The sequence below is a fragment of the Amphiprion ocellaris genome, chromosome 3 (genome assembly GCF_022539595.1).
Source record: "Amphiprion ocellaris isolate individual 3 ecotype Okinawa chromosome 3, ASM2253959v1, whole genome shotgun sequence".
Lineage (NCBI taxonomy): Eukaryota > Metazoa > Chordata > Actinopteri > Pomacentridae > Amphiprion > Amphiprion ocellaris.
The window spans coordinates 38,913,803-38,935,273 of NC_072768.1; the positions used below are offsets into that span (position 1 = coordinate 38,913,803).

The 21,471-nt window shown below is 35.1% G+C and overlaps 1 protein-coding gene across 4 annotated transcripts in view; it reads left to right on the forward strand.

The window, feature by feature from the left end:
* Window positions 1-21,471, forward strand: part of kiaa1549la (KIAA1549-like a) — a 144,605-nt gene that overhangs the window by 97,388 nt on the left and 25,746 nt on the right. For all 4 annotated transcript variants that reach the window (XM_055008987.1, XM_055008990.1, XM_055008988.1 and 1 more), the window contains 2 exons: window positions 932-1,125; window positions 11,925-12,061. In XM_055008987.1, coding sequence (XP_054864962.1) covers window positions 932-1,125; window positions 11,925-12,061 — 331 coding nt within the window. The remainder of the gene's footprint in view (window positions 1-931; window positions 1,126-11,924; window positions 12,062-21,471) is intronic.

Consider the following 21,471-nt stretch of genomic DNA (forward strand, 5'->3'; position numbering starts at 1 on the left):
TGAACTCATTTTGCGTAATTATGGATCATTTTTGAGTAATTTTGTACACATATTCAGTCGTTTTTGATGAGTTTTTATGATTCTCGACAGACATTCAGAAATATGGAACAAATTTGTGGAATTTTTGACATTTTATCAGGGTTTTTTTTGCATATTTTTGAACAACTTTCATGCAATTTAAAACTATTTATTAGTGATTTTAAACAATATTTTCTTACTAATTGATGGATGAAACACACATTTGAGCTGCATAACTTTGAGGCCAGAACTTAGTATCATAACTTTATTTTTTCATCCTCTAATTTGACTTTAATCTCCTGTATTTTAACTAAATTCCCTCTGTTTAAGGCTAATGTTGCTAAATGTTGGTTTAATATCATTATTTTTATTTAACAAAGGTTATCATGAACAACTTTACTGGTAGAAAAGAGTTTACACACATATTAACCACCATAAAATGTATGTTTAGTGGTTGTTTTTATGTTTAACTGCATAATATTAAAGTTACACAGGATGGAAGCATCTTTTTTTTACAATGTTTTGCTATGTTTTCTGCAAAATAAGTTGGATGTTGTATGTCTGACTGTGTTTGCTGCTTTGTTCTTTGACTTTAACTCCATTTTTAAACATCTCAGCTGCAATTTTCTCGATGTTTTCTGCATATTCTGCTTTGTGGGTTTGAGTCACAGTGTTTCCACCTCATCAGCCTGCATTGTGTTGTAAATCTGGGAAACTCTGCTGCTGATTATCACTTTTACAGGTCTTTGCATGAGCTTCAGGAAGTCGCTGCTTGTTTTCGTGTCTCTGTGTCGCTTTTGTTCCATCAGACTTGGAGCTACATTGATAAAAAAAACAATAAAAACTCCATTTTCTGTCCCCGAAGCTTCGACCTCCAGTCATGTCTCTGAGTGTTTTTTTGTTTTTCTTTCAGCCTGTTCAGGGCTTTGACTACGCCAAGAAGCACATGGGTCGGACCGGCGACGACGCCACCTCGGTTACCAAGGAGACGCTGGTGCTGGGACTTCCTGTTCGAGACGCTCCTCTGTCGATGTCGCTGGACAAGAAGGTTCACCAAGACGGAACCGGTAGCAAGAGGCCTCCATCAGCCGATCCGCACAAAGGAGGGTAAGAAACGGAACCTTAAAGTTTGGTTTTAATCAGGTTTTTGGGAAATAATTGGAAAAAAAGTGACTTTTGACATCAGGATATCAGCGTTGTTAGGCAGGATGCTCGACAACCAAAGAACTAACACATTTCTAGTAATTTTTTGACTAATTTCAACAGTTTTTAAAATATTTTTGGGCAATTTTGGGGCAGGTTTTTGTCATTTTGGACAAATTTTGAGACATTTGAATTGGTTTTTATTAATTTTTTTGACAAATGTTTGATGAGTTTTGTTAAAAACTGCAAGGAAATCAATTAGTACCCAGAGGTGTGTGGACATTTTGAGATTTTAATTTACTTTTTTCATCATTTCTGAAAGAAAAACACTTCCAAGTTCTGCTAAAAACTGACACCAGATCAGTTTTACATCCATCCAGGTGTCTATAATTTTAGACAATTGTTGACTCAGAAATTGGATCATTTTCAAGCAATTTAGGACAATTTTCATTTAATTTAAACAAATTTTCTGTAATTTTGGATCATTTTCGAGTCATTTTCTGTAATTTTTGAAGCATCGTGGACTAATTATATTTACTATAATTACTATTATTCAGATTTTTGTGGCCTGTTTTTAGAGGTTAACTGTTTTTTTTTTCCCTGTCATTTTACTCGATATCAGTAATGTGGGGAAAAGCAGTAAAATAACAGTGTTTATATATATATATATATATATATATATATATATATATATGTATACTTTAAAATGTATTTTTTAAATAAACCATGAAGTTAATAAAATTAAAATTATTATGATAAAATTTGATTTTGGTTTCATTAGTGTTTTTAAAGCTATAGATAAAAATATGACTCACACCTTGAACCTTACAGAACATTAATTAATATATTTAAAGACAGATTATGAATTAATTACTATTTATTAATTATTGTTCAGTGTTAAAGCAGCAACAGTTAACTGGAAAGAAATTTAGATTTATTTTTCCTTTGGTTTGTTCTTGGGTGGAATAAAACACGTGTGATCGATGCCTGCTGGTCGTTAAGGAGGCGTCATAATTCATAATTCATAAATTGATCACAGTCGGTTTCCAGCCGGAACCACAAAGTTCTCCAGCAGCTGTTGGAGCCAGAGAACGAGGCGGAGACAAACCCTGAGATCGTCCAGACGTCAGTGTTTGCTCTGGAATCTCAGCGAAGCCTCCGACAGACTGACTGGATGTGAGGATAAGTCCAGAGTTAACGAGAGGCTGTTTGGAGACAAATACCTCGAATCAGAGCCGGAAAACTGGATGCAGCAGCCTGATGTGAGGAGGGAGGGAGGGAGGATGCTGTTAGCGGGTTAGAAGAACATAAAATAAAGATTTCTGTGATTTAACTCAGGAATTAGATGTAAGCGTCTCTAATCCAGGAGCTAATCAGCAGATAGCAACAGGGTTTTATACAAGTTTGACTCCAGAATGTGTGTATTTTATTATTATTGTAAGTCTGACGAGGATTAAAACACCTGATTATTCCTGAATGGATCATTTTATTTACGTCTTTTAGCCAAATTTGGACTCCTTTTTGACCGACGCTTCTCGTGTTTTTTCTTAACCCTCCTGTTGTCTTCATTTACGGGCAACAAAATATTGTTTCCTTGTCTGAAAAAAATCCTAAAATTCAGCAAAAAAATTCTCCAAATTTATGAAAATATGCAGCAAAATTTGCTAGATTTTGGTTGATTTTTTTGTGAATGTTCTTAAGAAACATTTTTAACATTTCTTTTTTTTCCACCAAAAAATGTTCAAAGATTTCCCAAAAATGTTGAAAATATGGACATCAGAAATTTCACTGTGAAAATATATTTTTCTTCCACATTTTCAAACTTTTTTAAATTTTAAAACGGGTCAATTTTGACCCACAGGATGACATGAGGGTTTAACAAAACAGTACAAAAATAGAGCTTTACATCGACTTTATCAGTAGGGTTCAAGTAAAGAAGGTTTTCTTCGTGTCCGGAATGTGGACTAGTTGTAGTGATGGGACAATATTTTAAAAAATGTGGTGTTATTTATGTTGCATGTTTGCAATTCTTGTAATTTTTGCAAAAAAAAATTTGCAAGCAACTGCAATTATTGTCGATTACGTTGGCAAATATATATATATATACAGTATATTATTGGAATGTTTAGTTAAAATATTAAACATTTAACCTCATATTCTGCTGCAGAGGACTAAAATCAATTATACAGCAATGAAACTACAACTGTAAAGCTAAAAATGATGCAGGAAAATTTGCCAAAAGTGACATTAATTACTGCTTTTCTGTGTCCAGATTGTTTCAGCGTCTCATTTAAACCCAAAGGGACCCATTAAATAAAGTTTCACTCTGGATGAAGCGTTTTCTTGACATTTCCAGTGAAGGACAGAAATCTGTGTCCTCTCGTTAGCAGAAATGACCAGAGCTGGATTCTCTCCAGCCGGAATGTTAATGAATGTCACGGATCGGTTCTCCAGAACACATTTTTATGAGTCAGAAAGAAGCTTCTCGCTGCTAAACTTTTAGCTGCTTTCAGGGAAAGAATAAAAAAGGCTTGTGGATTCATTAAGTAGCTCAGATTTATCTGTAAGAAAATGTCCTAAAACTGAACCGATGCACCTCAGACTTTTGTTTTTTAACATAAGATTCAAACAAAACGAGAGAATGTTGTTTCTACTTGATCTGAAAAGCTCAATGCTGCTTTATCGGTCTGTTAAAGACGAAGGTCACTTTGACATTATTGTTCCTCTGAGACTCTTTCAGATGGAAAAGTTTATTAAAAAGACTCCTAAAAGCCTAAAAGCACGCCATCCAACTTTCAGAAACACATTCAATGTTTGGGCTGAATGGCTGGAACCGAAAGGTCACAAATAAATATGTTTCTGCAAATAAAAAAAAAAAAAGAAAAGAAACTTTAAAACTTTTGGTTCTGTTCATCCTTTACTTATAAGAAACAGATATACAGTAAATGCAGTGATATTTAATTCAGAGTAAGGCACTAATAAACTAAAGACTAAATCGACTGTGTAACAAATCATTTAATATCAACTGATAAACTGCAACTAAACTAAACAAGCTAAAAACAGCCTCATAAATGAACTTACTGCTGTTATATGGAAATGTTTGATAATCATATAGATCCTGCTGCTCTCTGATGCTGCTGATAAACTCAGAGGAAATGATCCGAAACAAGTGGAAGCAACAAACTAAACTTCACCTCCTGTTGAGGCTTCATCAGTTTAGTTTGTTGCTTCCAGTTGTTTAGGATTATTTCCTCTGAATTTACAGCATCAGGATCTATATTAGTGTCACATATTTATGTATAACAGATAGAACTTCATTAATTAGGCTGTTAATAAATACAAATTAGGCCCAACATGGAGACATGATCCATCAGGATCTAACATTCAAAAACAACAGCAAGTCACTTAAAATACTTTTCTTTTGTCTGATGCTGCTGATATTTAATAAATTCAGAGGAAATATTCCTAAACAACTGGAAGCAACAAACTAAACTTCAGCTTCAGTTAACATTTCATCAAAACCTGGATTATAGTCATGATTAATTACTTATTAATGTTTGTCTAATACTAGATGGAAAACACTAAATGTAAACAGCCTAATTAAGGAAGTTACTGCTGTTATACATAAATGTGCACAGATTCCTGGCTTTGTAGACGCTCATATGGATGCTGCTGCTCTCTGATGCTGCAGATATTTAATAAATTCAGAGGGAATAATCCGAAACAGCTGGAAGCAAAAAATTAAACTTCACCTCTTGTTGATGTGTCATCAAAACCTGGATTATATTCATGATTATTATCAGATTATTATCAGATTACTATTACTTGATTTGCTTACAAATAAACTCAGAGCAAATAATCCTAAACAACTAGAAGTAACACCTACGGTCGAAACCTGGATTATATTCATGAATGGTGGCTGTTCAAGCTGTATTTTTATGGACATTTCAGTTTTAGTAGATGAGAACTTGGAGAGCAAAGTAACTAAGAACAGTGTTTTACAATTTATAAATGCAAACTGTGACTTTTTCACAGTTTTTGATGATTTTGGGATGAATATTGGTACTGAAAAATGGGAAAAAAAACTCCCTGAAAACACTTCATACCACTCAAAGCACTGTTGCTTGTGCATGTAGTTTAGACCTTTGCAGATTAGAGTTTTTTTTAAAGGTTTGTGTTAGAAAATGCACCATCTTTTGTTTGTTTTCCCAAGAGAGAGACACATTTTTACTAAAATGCTAATCAGATCCATGTAACGGCCGAAACGTTCAGGTACACACCTCACAGGGCTGGAGAAACTCCAGAGGATTAGACCTATTAACTGCACACTTTATTGTATTTCTGTTAATATGCACCATTACAAAGGATATTAGAGAAATTTAGGTCGCATTAAACTGCTGCTAATCTTCCCGTTTTATGGAGTTTTGTCTCAACTTTTCTCCAAAGTCCAGTATTTTATCTGCTTGCAGCTCTAATCTCGCTCGTTATTGTTGATTTTCAAACATCCGTCGGAATCACACAAAATTTAAATGTTCTTCTCCCAAAAGACTCCGACCGGGATTACGAGTTCTAATCTGCGAACAGCGGAAACGTTTAACAGTTTTCGGTAAACTTTTCCCTCCCCAGACGTCTCCCTGCTACGTTCCCCCTTAAGGGAAGCCATAAACGAGACGCCTCCTCTCACAGAAATGCAAATGCCGGAGATGCACACAAGACGTCAGGAGGTGGGATTAGTTGTGCTTTGCTTCCCGGGGATGATAAGCGCATGTATATTTATATCCCCAGCCGGAGGGAAGCGTTCTGTGCAACAGTGATGTCGGTGTGAAGTGCTGGAAGAGCTGCCACAGTGTGATAGTCTGCCTCAGCGACCTGTACGTCTTATAGGGAGCAGATCTTCTAAATAAAATAGTAAAAAAAGGGTTGCAGAGGTTATTCCACCACCTGGGTGAACACTAATTACATCCCCTATTCTCCAAGCGGAGCAGCATGAATGGATTTCACACCGAAATGACAACAAAGGACGCAAATAATGTTGACGTTTATACAGAGGCAGGAACAGGAGGGGCAGTTAATCACGAGGTAGATAAGAGAAGAAAAACCCTCCTGGACAAGAAAACAAAGCATCAAACCGTCTTTTTATACAAGATTTATTCAGTAGTTTACTGAAAAATGAGATTCTAGATGTTTATTGTGTCACCGCTGACAGATGCGTGGCCTTCACATCTGTTAAATGACCCTTTTAATAGCAGAAAGTATTTAGATAATACATCCAATGTGGACTTTTTCTCGCTGTAGGAACAGAACTCCAATGTAAGTCGTGGACCTCCTGTACAGGATTTATTCAGCAGTTTACAGGGATCTGTAGTTGATAACATGGTACGGTCTACGGCATTTCATTGTTTCATTGGAACTGGTTACGCTGCTTGGAACTAGTTGGTGAACGGAGCGGATAAGTACGTTGTCATGTAACGCTACAAGAGGAAGACGGCTTTGTTTACATTTGCCAGTTGTACGCTACGTACGGTATTCATGACTTTTCTGAAGAACTGATTGATATCATGATGTACTTCATGTGAGTTCTGACTAACGGTGTAAACTGACTTATGTCTCGCCGTAGGAACAGAACTCCGATGTAAGTCGAAGACCTCCTGTACAGGATTTATTCAGAAGTTTACTGTAAAGGGAGATTTTGGACATTTATTGTGTAACCGCTGACAGATGACCTTCACATCTGTTAAATGACCCTTTTAGCAGAAAATAATGGATAATACATCCAATGTGGACTTTTTGGACGCTTTGTTGTGCATAAAGATTCACAATTCAAGCACTCGAGTAAAAAGATGCAAATAATGTTGATGTTTATGCAGGGGGTCCTCGACTTACATCGGAATTCCATTCCTATGGCACGACGTAAGTGAACTATCACCGTAAGTCGGAACTCACACACTCCTATGCGACCCCTGTGTATAACACAGTGGTAAAATCACAATCTGGGACATAAAAACACTGTACAGGAAAAATAAACCACGCCATGTGACGACGTATTCGTCCGCTCCGCTCGCCAACTAGTTCCGCGTAACCAGTTCCGACAAAACGAAGAAACGGCGTAGGTCTAGGACGTCGTGAACCAAGGACCCCCTGTACTTAAATTGAGATTTCAGACGTTTATTGTGTCACCGCTGACACATGCATGATCTTCACATATTATAAATGACCCTTTTAGCAGAAATTAGTTCACATGCTGTGGATAATACGTCCAATGTGGACTTTTTGGACGTTTTGTTGTGCATGAAAATTCACAATTTAAGCACTCGAGCAAAACGATGTGGACGAGTAGGAGGTAATTCCAGACACATTGTGGGAGTACGTCTGAGTCTTTATTTAGCTTCCTTTACCTGACTTATAGGACCTTTGAGCGTGTTTAGACAACGCAGTAGAACCTCTGAAAAACTGCCAAATGAAAAGGTGCTTTGGTGAAGAATTTTTCATAGCCCGCTAAGGCTTTCTGACACGTCATTTTGTCGGGAAAAAAATGTGCTAACACAAACCTTTCTTTGTATTTTTGACCTTTTACATAACTGATGCTTTCTGTGCTCCATCTTTGTAGTGTTATCCTCTTCTAACTCTCACTTTCTGCAAAGTTTCAGAGCAAAATTTGTCCTTCAGTAAGATTTTTCTTATGTCCGACACAAAATGTCTGTAAAAATACTTTTTTATAATGTTAAGGATTTATAATGAATGTAGTGTTAGAGGGTAAATGTAGTACTAGAGGGTAAATGTAGTATTAGAGGGTAAATGTAGTATTAGAGGGTATAGTAGTATTATAGGGTAGATGTAGTATTAGAGGGTAAATGTAGTACTAGAGGGTAAATGCAGTATTAGAGGGTAGTTATAGTAGTATTATAGGGTAGATGTAGTATTGGAGGGTAAATGTAGTACGAGAGGGTAAATGTAGTATTAGAGGGTAAATGCAGTATTAGAGGGTAGTTATAGTAGTATTATAGGGTAGATGTAGTATTAGAGGGTAAATGTAGTACTAGAGGGTAAATGTAGTATTAGAGGGTAAATGCAGTATTAGAGGGTAGTTATAGTAGTATTATAGGGTAGATGTAGTATTGGAGGGTAAATGTAATAGAGGGTAAATATAGTAGTATTATAGGGTAGATGTAGTACCTTCATTTTCATCTTCAAGGTTGCTGTTTGTTGATAAAAACAGCAGTGATTATTTTTGTGATTGCTCATGTTGTCAGAGCAGAGAGTTAGCCGGATGCTAACCTTGGATGCTAACCAGAATGCTAAACTGAATGCTAACCTGGACGCTATCTAGAATGCTAACCAGAATGCTAACCTGGACACTATCCAGAATGCTAACCAAAATGCTAACCTGGACGCTATCCAGAATGCTAATCAGAATGCTTACCTTGATTCTAACCAGAATTCGAACCAGAATGCTAACCTTGGATGCTAACCAGAATGCTTACCAGAATTCTAACCTGAATGCTAACCTGAATGCTAACCTGAATTCTAACCTGAATGCTAACCAGAATGCTAACTTGAATGTTAGTCTGAATGCTAACGTGGATGCCAACCTGAACGCTAACCAGACTGTTAAACAGAATGCTAACCCGGACGCTATCCAGAATGCTCACCAGAATTCTAATCGGAGTGCTAACTTGAATGTTAGCCAAAATTCTAACCAGAATGGTAACCTGGATGCTAACCAGAATCCTATCCTGAATGCTAACCAGAATTCTAATCGGAGTGCTAACTTGAATGTTAGCCAAAATTCTAACCAGAATGGTAACCTGGATGCTAACCAGAATCCTATCCTGAATGCTAACCAGAATGCTAACCAGGATGCGAACCAGAATGCTATCCCGGATGCTAACCAGAATGCTATCCCGGATGCTAACCAGAATGCTAACCAGGATGCTAACCAGTTTATCCTCTACAGTGATTATTGATTGTTTTGTTCTCTGTGATCTGAGCTGCAGATTTTCATGAACAAAACCTGTATTTCTGAGTAAAACCACCTGTAGTTGGTCACGTCGTGTAGCTGCTGCTGCTCCCAGGCCTGCAGGCGCTGCGTGTTCATGTGGTCATGTGTTCATGTGTTTATGTGTGTGTTCATGTATGTGTTCATGCATGTGTTCATGTGTGTTCATGTGTTCATGTGTGTTGGAGAGTAAACTCTATTTCCGCCCTCGTCCATGTTTATGCTTCAGTTTATCGTCTGCCCTCGAGTCAACTGTCTGTGTGTGTAATTGTGTAATTGTATTATTCATGTTGTGGGAACATAAATGTGTTTTCGTCCTCGTGGGGATAAATTCTGAGTTCATGCGACAGGAAGCATCAAGACTCGCTTCCAAGGTCAAGAGTGTTCACTGTCATTCCCACATATGACTGTAAAAAAAAAGACAATCTCTGGAACAATTTATTAGTATTTTACAGATTTCCCTTGTTTAGTTAAATTACAGATAATAACAAATAAATAAAAATAAAGCATTTCAAAAATAATTATGGAATAAGAGCCTTAATTTACTTGTTGACTGTAAGAAAAACAGCCACTGTGCATAACGTCCACATCAAAAATCTGTATTTTTTTTAGACGTTTAAATGTAAACTCTACAGTTGTACTGCGTTTAAAGCTGCCATAGTGTTGTTATCTCACAGATATTTGTCCTTTTTAAATGAAAGTTCTGTATATTAAGGTGACCTCTGTGTAGATGTGAGATAAAAAGACTCACAGTGATGATGTTATGTAATAATATAGGAGATGTGGTTGGTGTAGGTCGATGTCATGTCCTCTGTGTGTTACTGTGTGTTATTGTATATTAGTGTGTTGTAGCGTGTTCTTGTTAGTCATACATGTGTGCTGAGCTGTTTCCACTGAAGCCCTTCAGCCAACCTGCCCAACTCCATCAGGACTGTTGTTGCTCTGGTCGTCCTTTACAGTCATCCTGGACTAATCTAAATGTTCTCTACTTATTGTAGCACGTTTTTATAGAAAACTGGTGATAAAAATGAAAAAAAAAAAAAAAAAAAAATGGCCACACAATAGTTGCCTTCTGGTGTTGACAACATCTTGCAGAAGTCAATTAAAGAACACAAAGAGACACAAGACAACGAGACTATAAACTGTCTTGTTTTGGTTCAGTTTGCCTCGTTTTCTTTCATGGACTTCAGGTGAAATGTTTGAAAGGAAACTTGCAAAAGAACTGATTATAGTTTTACTTTCATTAGGGTTTTTTAGTTTTACATCTATGAGCGTCATAGAAACAATCATTGGTGCCCTAGATGTGTTTCTGTTTCCATTTGGCCAAAATTAAATGTCTCATAATTGGTCCAAAATGAAAGTAAAAAAGTCAAAAATGAGCCAAACATTGTTCAAAACGCCTTGAATTCATAAAATGGACTCAAAATCTTTCCAAAACCACAAAAATCTTCCCAGAATAACTCAAGAATTGGTCAAAATGACTTGAAAACGGTCCAAAATGACTCACAACTTGACCAGAATGACAGAAACCCTTCCTGAACGGGACTCCACATTTTGCAGTAAATTTTATAACCGACATTGAGCATCAGTATTGTGGGATGTATCCTAGTATGAACAGTAAAACTGCAGCAATTTAATGACATAGAGTCTAGAAACAATCATTGGTATCCTGGATGTATATCTGTTTTGTGTTAATCCACTAGAGAAAACTTTAAAAAGTGCATTCTGGGTAAACTTTAAGGCTCATATCAGCATGTTGATAAGTGGTTGGTCAGAACAAGTTAGAGACAATGAAAGGACCAATCATCTATCAACATGCTGATATGAATCCTGAAAGTTTACCCAGAATGCACTTTTTAAAGTTTTCTCCATCTTTAGTCAGAATTATTCAAAAACTGTTACTTAGAAACTTGTTCAAAATGACAGGAAAGTCATCAAAAATCACATAAAAACTCAATATTGTTCAAAATAACATATAAGTTGTTCAAAATTCCTTAAGAAATGTTTAAAAATTACAAAAAAACTGTCCAAAAGTCCTTAAAAACTGAAAAATTACCCCAAATGTGTCCAAAAGTAGTCAAATTTTTTCAAATTTTGCTCAAAATCATTCAAAAATTCATCCAAAATGAAAGAAAAATCATCTAAAATGAATTTTTATTTTGCTATAACTTGTGCTGACCAACCACCTACCAACATGCTGATATGAGAGTTTATCCAGAATGCACTTTTTAAAGTTTCGTCTGGTGAATTATCGTAAAACAGAAACACATCCAGGATACCAGTGATTGTTTCTATGATTCACATTATGATACATCCCATAATACTGATGCTCAAGGCTGGTTATAGAAACAAAACAACAAAAATCTAATTTAGTCTTCAGACTTTGAGACTTTAAATGTGGCTTATTTGTCTTTTTAGGTTTACATTCGAGATTTTGAACACAAATCTAATTTTTCTTTGCATCTTTTTGATGGAATGATATTTCTGGTTGGTAGATTATTTATTTGCAGGAGTAATAGTCTTAAACCACATTACTATTTACTCACACTCACATATAGAACAACACAACATGTTTTTGGCTCGTAAAGTGTTTTTTAATCTTTTTTTACTAAATGTTTTGCTAATATCAGTTCATGCTCTCTTCTTTAATTTCCCGTTAAAGCTGGCAGCATGTTCCAGTAATAACCATGAGGTGATGCCCTGTTTGTGTAGTCGCTCACCCGACTCTCTCCCTCTCTCTCTTCCTCTGTTGCCATGGCGACTGCAGCCGGTTGCCAAGCGAGGAGGACGGCTCGGTGTCGAGCAACGGATCCGGAAAGCTGAACACCAGCAAGAGCTCGTCGGCCCGAAGGACGGCGACCGGCAGCAGCAAGAACGGAAAGGAGGAGCTGCAACGGAGGAACGGTGAGGACCAACCGAGTCGAAGAATAAGAAAAACAACACAGAAAAGCAGGAAAATTCTGACAAAATGAGAAAAATGAGACCCCACATGAGAAAAGAAATGTAAAAATTGGAAAAACAAGCCAAAAAAATTAGACATAAAATGAGAAAAACAAGACACAAAAGCAGGAAAAATTAGACAAAATCAGAAAAATCAGACCCCAAATGAGGAAAAATTTGGAAAAAAGACAAAAAAAGAGACATGAAATAAAAACTAGACAAAAACAGGAAAAATGACACAAAATGAGAAAAAAGGAGAAAAACAAGAGAAAAATGAGACATGAAATAAGAAAAACAAGACACAAACAGGAAAAATGACTCAAAATGAGAAAAAATGAAAAAAACAAGGGGAAAAATTGAGACATGAAAAAGGAAAAACAAGACAAAATGAAAAAATGAGGAAAAAATATAAAAATTAGAAAAATAAAAACAAAAAAACAGGACATAAAATAAGAAAAAGAGACAAAAGACAGAAAAAGACACCAAATGAGAATTTTTTTTAATAGAAAAACAAAAAAGAGACATAAAATATGAATAAAAAGACACAAAACAAGTCAAAAGAGAAAAAAATTGAAAAATTAGACCCCAAATAAGAAAAAAAAAAATTCTAAAAACAAGACAAAAAATGAGACATAAAATGACAAAAATGACAAAAAATTGAAAGATCAGACTCCAAATGAGAAAAAAATGTAGAAAATTAGAAAAGCAAGACAAAAATGAGACATAAAATAAGAAGAACAAGACAAAAGACTAAAAAACTGACAAAAAAAATCAAAATGAGAAAAACAAGAAAAAGAAGAGACATCAAATGAGAAAAAACAAAACAAGAAAAATGAGACTAACTGAGATTCCAAATGAGAAAACAGTTAAAAATAAGAAAAACAAGACAAAAAAAAGAGACACAAAATTTGAAAAATGTGTCGACTGATAACACAACGTCCTGCATGTGAGATTTCTGTGTTTTGTGGTGGAGAAGCTTCAAATGTGCAGCTGATGTGTTCACTGACACCATTTTCTGCTGGTTGAAACAGCATTTAGCTTTTTCTCACAGTACAGTTTAACACGTCCCAGCAACAAAGCACAGGTGGAATAATGCAGTTAATGATGGATGACCTCTTTCAGTGTCTGGTCTTGATGTTGAACATGAATCTCACACTGTCTGGGTTTACGAGGACGCTTTAACAGAACAAGGAGAAGAACTAGGGGCGCATTGGAGCTTTGTTGGCTGTTTCACTGGCTACTAACCAAGAAAAAATGGCCACAAAATAGAAAAGAAGAAAACACCCCAATACAGCATCATGTGCATCCATTTTACTCATCAGATTCTGTTTATACTTTAGGTTTTGCATTTGCTACCAAAACCTGCACCTAGAAAAACCTCAAAACCTTATTTAAATTTGGGTGCCGTTCCCATTAGAGTGGTGTTTTTGTGCAACAATACTCTGCTCCCAGTGCTCCTGCAACATTCAGTAGTTTATTCCCTTAAGTGTATCTACCTCTAGTTGTCCCTGGAGGCTCTACAGTCCTTCAGGTCTCTACATACAGGATCTTACCTGAGATTTTTTTCACTTCTTTTGGCATTATCAGGACCAATTTCACTGCATGCAAGCTGCCAGTCACGATATAATGATTGTTGTGGAACTAGGACACGTGAAAATGGACGTTCTTGCAGGACTTTCAGGATCATCTACCACAGGATCATCAAGAATTTAATCATTTATAGGTGGTGGCTCCTTTCTGACCCACAAATGGATGGATAGTTGGTTTAAACAGCCTTTAGGTGTCGTATCCATTAGAGTAGTCTCTTTATGCAACGATACTCTGCTCCCAGTGCTCCTGTAACACTTGTAACGTTCCTGGAAGCCCAAGTCCCAGTTTTCCCTGAAGTTTATCCACCTCCAGTTGTATCTGGAGACTCTACAGTCCTTCATATTTCTACATACAGAATCTTAGCTGAGATTTTTTTACTTTTTGGCATAATCGGGCAATTTTCACTGCATGCCAACAGTGCAAGCTGCCAGTTGCCCTTTCATGATTGTTTTAGTACTAGGACATGTGAAAATGGACGTTCTTGCAGGATTTACTGGATCATCTACCACTAGAACTTCAGGAATTCAATCATTTATCAGTATTGGCTCCTTGCTGAATGTCAAAAACTCCCAAAAACTGGATGAATAGTTGTTATAAACAGCCTTTAGGTGTCGTATCCATTAGAGTAGTCTCTTTACCCAACGATGCTCTGCTCCCAGTGCTCCTGCAACACCTATAATGTTCCTGGATGTCTTAATATGTAAAAATGTGGTGCACCAACTGCAATTACTGTCAACTTAAATTTCATTTTGGAAGTATATGTTCCAGGTAAGATACTAGATCCGTTGTTGGGTTTAAGCAACACTTGACAATTTGTTCAAATCCTTCATCCAGTGTCCAAAAAACAGACTTTACAATAAAAATAAAAAGATGTGATTTTAAACACACCAAAAGCTGCTCATTCTTACAGTTAAAGGCATCGTGGATCAACAGATCTGTTACATAAACTCTAAAACCTCCTGCTTCTTGTTCACTGACATTCTGGGGACGCTGTGATTTTCAATCTCTTTTGCATCAGCAGACCAGCGTTCGTGGCAATTTGTGTGATTTATGGTGTTTATGGGAGCGAATGAATGAAGGAAAACCCCGGGGAGAGGAGGGAAGATGAGTAATCGTCTCATTTTCTCAGAACTGGAGATGGACAAACGTAGTGTCTTCAAAAGAAAACAAAAAACGAGCATAAGAACGGAAACACTGACGCTTCTGGTGAGGAAAATCCAGATGTTTAGGACCTTTCCTTCTCTTTTATCTGCACATTTGCATATAATAAAACTCTGTCGCTGCTTATTGCATTTTAAAGCAATTATCCTTTAATAGTTAATGGTGCAGAGAAGCTGAAAAGGTGAAGAAAATACTTAACAAAAGGTCCTGGTTGGGATTAAAGTGACTCAAATCGATGCTCTTCTTCACCTAAAGGTTAATGATCAACTCTTTCTTTTATGTCCAATATGTTGAAACCTTAAAAACACACGAAAGTCCATTTTTTAACCTCGTTAACGGGACGGTTTGGTGGTTTTTTATGTGCTGGAAGACACATAAAGAGCAGAATAAGACACAGATTCAAACTTTTAAGCTTTCTTATGTCACAAACCTTAACAACCAATCCTGTCATTATACCTCCATGTTTGATTAATTACTACAATATTACAGCTTGTAATTGTGTAGAATACAGTAGTTTTGCAGTGTTTGAACATAGTTTAAAGTGAGCTGGTGTGTTTGAGCTACAGAAAAGTCCTAAATCTCCACATTTTAAGTCTTTCTAAGGCTGAAATTGATGATTTTTATGAGAGAAACCTCATAAATGTGCAACTTTAATGCACAGTAATGACGTTTTAGGGGTTAAATCAATAACCGGAGTCAGACTTTAAAACAATGATCATCATCCATAGTAACACAGCTGAAAACTGTGCATGTGTGTGGCAGTTTAAACAGGAACTATTTAAAAGTGTTTCCAAAATAAAAGTGGAACTGTTACTGAGTATAAGGTGGTCATGGCGATAAAAGACAAACTCTTTAATTTTTTACAGCCTCAATTCTTCAGAGATCATCATTAGAGATGTGAGCAGGGAAGTCAAAGCAACAGACATTTAACAAAATAAGACAAAAAAACTCAAAAACACTGATGCAAACTGTTCCAAACATGACTTTCTAGAGTGTAAATCTTTTTCTGGCGGACTAAACAGTATGGAAGTATTAGAACCGCCCCTAGTAACTAAAAACATCTAATTAGGAAGTGAATGTTGGCGTCATCGCAACAGTGTAGAGCTGCATCTGAGCCATTTTAAAGCAGGAATGGCACATTTTTAGGGGCTACAGCAGCAGAAGACCACATCTGCATGTCAGCTAAGAACTGGAAACTGAGGCTACGAATCACACAGACTCCCCAAAATTGGACAATAGAAGATTAGAAAAACATTGCCTGGTCTGATGAGTCTCCATTTCAGCTGCGACATTCACAGTTTGGCATAAACAACATGAATGCTTGGATCCATGGAATTTGAAAAATTAGACAAAAAAACCCCCCAACAAAAATAGATTGAAAATGACAAAAATGGAGGTAAAAAACAACAAAAATAGATTGAAAATGACAAAAAATTAGACAAAAACAACAAAAAGATTGAAATGACCAAGAAATTTACAAAAAAAACAACAAAAATAGATCGAAAATGACAAAAAATTAGACAAAAACAACAAAAAGATTGAAATGGCCAAGAAATTTACAAAAAACAACAAAAATAGATCGAAAATGACAAAAAATTTGACAAAAACAACAAAAAAGATTGAAAATGCAAGAAATGAGACAAAAAACAACAAAAAGAGATTGAAAATGACAAAAGGCAGATAAAAAATGTTCCAAATGAGACAAAGCAACCTTGAAAAGATGCAAAAATTAACAAAAACTGTCGCTAAGTGACCAAAGTCACATAAAAAATGTTCTAAATGAGACAAAAAAAAACCTTGAAAAGATGCAAAAATGACTAAAAGTGACGCAAAATGACCAAAATCAGACAAAAAAATATTCCAAATGAGACAAAAAAACCTTGAAAAGATGCAAAAATTATTTTAAAAAAGCGACAAAAAATTTTAAAAATCAGACAAAAAAATTTCCAATTGAAACAAAAACAACCTTAAAAAGATGCAAAAATGACTAAAAAGTGACGCAAAATGACCAAGGTCACATAAAACGGCCCAAATGAGACCAAAACAACCTTGGATGCCACCTTTTCCTAGCTAATAAAGTGGACAGTGAGTGTGTAACCTCCATACAACTGCAGACTTACAGCAGCAGATTCACCGTCTTTACCTCCCTGAGCTCAGAAAACAGCTGCAGACTGTAATTTATTCAGCAGCTGGTGTTTCTGCAGGTCAGAGTTCAGGTTCTCTTCATGTCCAGTCGGTTCACAGACGTCTGGACCTCGACCGTCGGCAGCAGATTAAACAGCAACCAGGAGCAGAGTTGAAGCTTTGAGCTGCATGATGTGGGTCAGTGAGTCACGGAGGAGTCGCTTCAACACAACGACGTCCATCTGCTGCTACATTTAAACACAGTCATGCTGTTAGCTAAGCAAGTTCTTCATCAGGACACAAACCTGCATCTTTGTTTAAACTCCTGGGACTAAAACTCTGTGCTCAAATTGCTTCAATCTAATTTTGCAGTTTCCATCACAACGAGTTAATCTCATATTCGAGGCGACTAAAGGAGACAAATGTTGTTGTTTTGGAGCAGAAAACAAAAAACAACCAGCAGAGGCTCCAGGAACTCTGGGAGGTTCAAGAACTTCACATGTTCAGAGGGTTCCTGCAGGAAACCCATTGAAATACCATCTTTATGTAGAATAAACCTGCATTTACACTTAGAATATAATCAGCTTATCATAAAGGAACAGCAGTAGTAACAGTATCACCATGTTCTGTTTGAACGGTTCTTTAAAAATCTCTTTTTCATAATATATACAATCTTTCTGTATTCTGGGTCAGGAAGATAAAACCAAAGTCCTAATTGCTGCTGTTTTTTAAAGCACTCTAGAGATAATTCATTATTTGGAGCTTCAGGATCATTTTCCTTCATTTTTGTTTTTTGGCAATAAATTCTGGAGCAAATTTGGAATCTTGTCTGACTTTCTGCCAACAGATTTGTGTGTAAATGACTCAAATACTAATGTTCCTATTTGCAAAAATATAAAGAAAGTCTCCATTTTAATTAGTAAATGTACAGTACTGTCTAATATTTATTTCTTATGGTTGGAGAGTAGATAATAATAATTTGAGAAAATAAGCCCGTATTAATGCCACAGTGGTGAATAAACGGCGAAGGGGAAACATTTAGGAAACAATAAAAAAAATAAATAAAAGTACTAGTTCAAATAATACTGACAGAGAGTATTAATATTGCATAGATTCGTTCAGTATTTAATAAATAAATGACAATATTGCACAGATTCTGGTATATGAGAAAAACTGATATTGCACAGAATGTTTTAAATGTACAAAATATTCATAATTTACAGCAAAATAATGTGTTAATATCACACATAATAATAATAATAGCAACAATAATCATAATCATATTCATAATCATAACCAATTAATTCACAGAGGTGTTCCACAGGGTTCAATTCTTGGCCCAACACTCTTTAACCCTCGTGTCGTCCTGCAGGTCAAAATTGACCCGGTGTAAAGTTTGAAAATGTGGAAAAAAATATATTTTCACAGCGAAACTTCTGATGTCCACATTTTCAACATTTTTGAACATTTTTGGTGGAAAAAAGAAATGTTAAAAATGTTTCTTAAGGACATTCAGAAAAAAATCAACCAAAATCCAGCGAATTTCACTGGATTTTGGTTGATTTTTTTGTGAATGGTCTTAAAGCAAATATTTTACTGATGTATATGGAATCACTTTAGATATTTTTAGGATTTTTTGGGGGAAGATTTTTACTCATTTCTTGAAAATATTTACAATTTTTATTTATTTATTTATTTATTTTTTTAATTTCTTGCAAAATTTGGGGATTTTAAAAAAAAATTAAACTTTCAAGGGAAACTTTTGAGGAATTTTTGGAATTTTCTTCCTGAAGATTTTGCAAATTTTTACAAATTTGGGGAATTTTTTTGCTGAATTTTTGGATTTTTTTCAGACAAGTGAACAATATTTTTTGGTGCCTGTAAATGAAGACAACATAAGCATTAAAGTCAGTTTGAGAAACACTTCAGGACCGCTGGACCACTGTTTTCCTATTTTAAAAGTCTTTGCGTAATTTTTTTTGTAATATTGTGTGATTCGCTGTACATGTAATCTGTTTTTGTTGTTTGTGTTGTTTGTGTTTCGCCTCTTGGCCAAGTCGTTACTGAAAATGAGAATCAGTTCTCAACTAACTTAGCTGGTTAAATAAAGATGAAATCAAATTTGAAAAATGATAATAATACAAGTTTAACATGGGACACCAATTTCTCACATTTCAAAATAATGCAAAATTAAATAAAAATCATATTTACTGATTAAAGTAAACCTTTAAAGCTGCAAACATTATTTAGATGAGCTGCTTTGATTCAGTAATCTTGCATCAACTTCATATTTTGTGTCATTTAAACTCAAATTTCTGCGTTAGTCGATTAAAAACCAAATTCAAGTTGAGGTGACTTCATGAAACTGGCTTCAAAACTTAATTCACAGTAAATTTGCAGTGAGAAACTGGTTTTATTTCAAATTACCCTCCTGTGTCTACTCAACACTAGAGCAAGTTTTTTAAATTTGCTAAGTTAAAAACATTGTGTTCATAATTATAGTAATTAAAAACGTAAGACATCCTTTAACATAGCACAGAAATACTGCTGGGGTTAGCTTCGTTTTAATGAATAATTACATAAAAACTCATATTTGTGCCCCCAATCATGAGATAATTAAAAATACTTGATTGATTGTAGTGGAAAAGCTAATTATCCTAATTAAATGTAGTGTGTTAGTTGGACTTAACTGCATTAGAAGTTGTCATAACTCTGAAACATTGATGCTTTAATGTTTTATTATTGAACTGAAACATTATTTTTTAGATAATTGAATAACTTCTGCTGCAGAAAGGAAGAAAACTCGATTCTAAACTCACATTTTCTCTCCTTTATTTGCTATTTCTTTATACAAAAGACCAGACAACGTGGCCTATTCTGCTGCTCGTCCTTCAGCACCAGATCTTTATTTTCAATCTCTTTCTTTAAAAAGCAACATGTTTTCCCTCTAAATGTTTTCTTTCATTTGATAACAAGGGTCAAACTTCTCAAATGTTAAATAACATCAGCAGAAGCAGCCAAACAACAACAACAACAACAACAATTTGTTCTGATTAAAAGAAAATAGCAGGTCGGCGAATAAAAGGAACAAAATAAGAAACATTTGATTGAACATTTTGATGTAACTTTGCACAAAATGAAACCTTGAAGCTCAAACATTTGCTTTCTTATGCTGACCAAACCGAAGCTGAACATACTGGAGACTTCTTTTCTTTTCTTTTCTTTTCTTTTCTTTTCTTTTCTTTTCTTTTCTTTTCTTTTCTTTTCTTTTCTTTTCTTTTCTTTTCTTTTCTTTTCTTTTTGGTGCATTTGGCTCCGTAGCTCAGCAGATGTGTTGCCTTACTAACCTAAATAGTTTTCTGCAGTTTCTCTTTCACACGTTTCACAGGTTTAATGCTGCATTTAATCTCGTTTTCCTTCCAAATGTTGTGCTTTTTTCTCTGGAGAATCTTTCATTTCTGCCGTGTCGAGAGTTCAAGTCGTAGGAGGGAACGTTCTGTCGTCTGTTCTTCTACTAACTCAAAGCTGCTCAAAGTAACAAAAGGACCAAAATGTGAAACAACAATTCAGCAAAAGTGAGCTGGAAAAATATTAATAATGTAGTGAATAAGTCTGATGAAATCCCTGCACAGGAAAACCAGAGCAGCTGTCATGCTAATGTAAGCTAAATGTCAGCTAGCATCTCAAAAATTTAGCACATCGTGGAAAGGTTGAATGTTTTCCATCCGTTATCTAATAAAAATGAAAACTGAAGATATTCTAGACTCATTAAAGTGAAAATATTTCAAGCCCTTTGTGTCTTACATTTGATGATTATGACTTACAGGACAAAAAATGAACTGAAACTGAGGCTACAATTCACACAAGCTCACCAAAGCTGGACAATAGAAGATAGAAAAGCATTACCTGGTCTGATGAGTCTCCATTTCTGCTGCGACATTCACAACTTGGCATAAACATGAAAAAATTGATCCATAAAATAAGAAAAGGGAGACAAAAAAATGAAAAATCGATTGAAAATAAGAAAAAACATAGACAACAATAACAAAAAGAGACTGAAAATGACAAAATTAGATTAAAAAAACAACAAAAAAGATTGAAAATGACAAAAAACAAAAAAGATTGAAAATGACAAAGAATATGACAAAAAAAACAACAGAGATTGAAATGATTTTTTAAAAAATTGATAAAAACAAAGAGATTGAAATGATTTTTAAAAATAGATAAAAACAACAAAGAGATTGAAAAAATGATTTAAAAAAATTAGATTAAAAAACAGGAAGATTGACAATGACCAAAAATTTGACAAAAAGAAAAAAAGAGATTGAAAATGACAAAAATGAGACAAAAAACAACATAGAGATTAAAAATGATTTAAAAAATTAGATAAAAGAAACAACTAAAAGATTGAAAATGACAAAAAATTAAGAAAAGACAACAAAAAGGTTGAAAATTATTTTTAAAAATAGATGAAAAAACAACAGAGAATGAAAATGACA